The sequence below is a fragment of the Sapajus apella genome, unplaced genomic scaffold, assembly GCF_009761245.1.
Source record: "Sapajus apella isolate SASKATOON/1434 unplaced genomic scaffold, GSC_monkey_1.0 scaffold6974, whole genome shotgun sequence".
In the NCBI taxonomy this organism is placed as follows: Eukaryota; Metazoa; Chordata; class Mammalia; order Primates; family Cebidae; genus Sapajus; species Sapajus apella.
Genome location: NW_022443898.1, coordinates 739 through 3,486, shown reverse-complemented (window position 1 = coordinate 3,486; position 2,748 = coordinate 739). Strand labels below are relative to the sequence as shown.

Here is a 2,748-nt window from a genome sequence, read left to right as displayed (position 1 = left end):
TCACTGTGTTGGCCAGGCTGGTCTCAAACGCCTGACTTCAAGTGATCTGCCTCCCTTGGCCTCCCAAAGTGCTGGGATTTCGGATGTGAGCCAGTCTTCTCCCATTTTATAGGTGAGGAGACCGAGGCTCAGAGAAGTAAAGCTACTTGCCTAAGATCCCACAGCCTGCAAGTGGCAGAGCTGGGATTTTTTTGTTTGGTTTGTTTTTTTTTTTTGTTTTTTTTTGAGACAGAGTCTCACCCTGTCACCCAGTCTGGAGTGCAATGAGACAATCTCGGCTCACTGCAACCTCCACCTCCAGGATTCAAGTGATTCTCCCGCCTCAGCCTCCCGAGTAGCTGGGACTACAGGTGTGCGCCACCATGCCTGGCTAATTTTTAAAATATTTTTAGTAGAGACGGGGTTTCACCGTGTTAGCCAGGATAGTCTCGATCTCCTGACCTCATGATCCGTTCACCTCAACATCCCAAAGTGCTGAGATTCAAGGCATGTGCCACTGCGCCCCGCAGAGCCGGGATTTGAACCCGGGTTGTCTGTGTGTGGAGCTTTGCTATTCGCCATCTTGGCAGGTGTCTTCATGGGTTACTTACCCCTGTCCGGCCCACTGGTGCTCGGCTCCTGGCTGGCCCACAAACATGTTCTCATAGTCGGGAGTGGAGGGGCGGGGTGGGGTGACCACCTGGGACTTGCGGGAGTTCCGGCTGCTGTACCGTGGCTGCAAGCCTGAACCGGGCTTGGGCCCATCCTGAGCAGCCCAGGGCTTGCCCGCGTCCGGGCTTCTGGCCACGCGGCGCCGCCAGAGTCTCCAGGCCAGCAAGGGGCCGGCGATGGCAATTCCGAGCAGCAGGCACCCGCTGGCCGCCGCCGCCGCGATGGTCGCAGGGGCCAGGCCGGGGGCGCAGCTAACCTCCAGGAAGGCAGAGAGGTTGCGCTGGGAGCCGGCGGCGGTGTCCCAGCAGAGCAGGGGCGTCTGGCCAGAGCAGTTGTCTCTCCGGACCTGGTGCCAGGAGGCCAGGGCGCAGCGGCAGTCGGCCCGCAGGTCCAGGTCACAGCGCGCGGCCAGCGCCCCGTCCACCCGGGACAGGGGGTTTTGCAGCACGTTCAGGAGCTGAAGCCTCTGCAGGCCGGAGAAGAAGGTCGCCGGGAGCTCGCTCAGCCTGTTCGCAGACAGGTCCAGGAGACGCACCTCGGGCGCCCGCAGGGACTGGTTCTGGGGCAGGCTCAGGTTGAGGCCGCTGAAGTTCAGGCACGTGTCCCTGAACTCCGCGCTCCAGTCCACATCCGCGGAGGAGACGGCGCACGACAGGTCCCAGCCGTCCGACTCCGGCAGCAGCAGCGGCAGCAGCAGCGTCCAGGCCAGGGCGCCCCCCATCCAAGCCACCTACACGGAGACACCGGAATCCAAGCCCCGGCCTCGGCCCCGCGGCCGCCCTCGCCTTCACCGCTGGAGTTTACTGTTACAGCTCAGACACGCGCAAGCCGCTTCTGAAACTGTAAAACGCAGCCCGGGTCTGGTCGCCTCCTCGGGCTGGTCGGCTGCCTCAGTTTCCCCTTCTGGGGCATGGATAGGTAACCCCGGTGCCTAGCGGGCTTGGAGGGCGAGGAGGAGACCCAGTTAACGCCTTCTGCTACGACCTGGACATTTTGGGTGCCCTCTTCGGCCAGGATCGGGCCCTATGCAAATAAGTGGTTGCCTTGGAAACGGCCCCGCCCTCGATCCCACTCTCACAGTCTCTCCCAGAACGCGGGTCACTTGGAAGCCCTGGGATAGCGGGAGTGGGGGCTGCTGAAAGGCTCCCCCCAGCTCTGGTTGGCGTCCCCGCACAGGTGCAAGTTCTAGAGCCTCGGGCCTACCTTTTGGGTCCCACTGCCACGCTTTTGTGTCGGCGATGCTGCAAAAGCCACAGCAGCAGGGGCTGTGTCCTGGCGCACCTGGATACCGGGTGCAGCGGCCAGCACCCTCCGCGGCGCTTCTGGGGTCCCTGGCGTTCCTCTGGCTCTGCACCAGCGACTCAGCAGCGGGAAGAGGAACTGGTGTCTGGGTGGAGAGGAGAGGGGAAGAATGAAGACAGAGACCCGCCCCTTGCAGGGCCTTAAGGTTCTCACGGGAGGAGAAGGGCGAGGGGGAGGGGTGGCTCAGGGTCCCACTTCCCTCTTGAGAGAGCCCAGTGACTTCATGTCCCCTATTACCACCCCAACTGACTGCCACCTCAACTCCCTTCCAGATCCCAGCTCAGTTGACTCCCAGCTCATGCAGTTATTTATTCATTCAACAAACATCACCCATGCTGGGTCCCCAAGAAGCCTTAGCCCTGGCCAGGTCCTCAAGGAGATGTCTTAAGAGAGGGCAGAGCTGGACACAGACACTCCTAGTACCATGCAGTCAAGGAAGGTCTGGAGGGAAGGACAGCGTCCTGGAAGCTTCCTGGAGGAGGAGACATTACAGTTAGGGCTTCAACACATAAGTAGGAGTTCTCCAAGTTTCCCCAAACCTGTCATTGGCTCTCCAAGCTCCTCCAAGCCTCTCCCACTGAGTTCTTCCACAATGGCACCTCTATGGTGGAGGGGACAGTGAGGGGGATCCCAGGAGCTTGGGGAAATGTAGCTGCCTGGAATAGCACGGTTAGGGGTGCAGAGGTTAGAAGGATTGGTGGCGGGGGAAGGGGTCCCGTGGAGCCAAAGCTGGCGTGTGGGCAGAGGGGCACTGGCCGAAGAACCCCCTCTGGAGTGAACCTGGTGTCTGGGTGG

The 2,748-nt window shown here is 61.2% G+C and overlaps 1 protein-coding gene across 1 annotated transcript; it reads right to left on the bottom strand.

The window, feature by feature from the left end:
- Window positions 1-433: 433 nt before the first annotated feature.
- On the bottom strand, window positions 434-2,050 carry LOC116548097 (leucine-rich repeat-containing protein 25-like). Its single transcript, XM_032273740.1, has 2 exons — window positions 1,855-2,050; window positions 434-1,381 (listed from the first exon to the last, which is right to left on the bottom strand). Exon 2 carries the CDS (start codon window positions 1,370-1,372, stop codon window positions 587-589), a length of 786 nt encoding a protein of 261 aa, XP_032129631.1. The 5' UTR covers window positions 1,373-1,381; window positions 1,855-2,050; the 3' UTR covers window positions 434-586.
- Between the last annotated feature and the right edge of the window lie 698 nt (window positions 2,051-2,748).

Excerpts from the sequence above, each read along its gene's own strand:
- LOC116548097 (XM_032273740.1), bottom strand. The coding sequence starts at position 1,372 with ATGGGGGGCGCCCTGGCCTGGACGCTGCTGCTGCCGCTGCTGCTGCCG.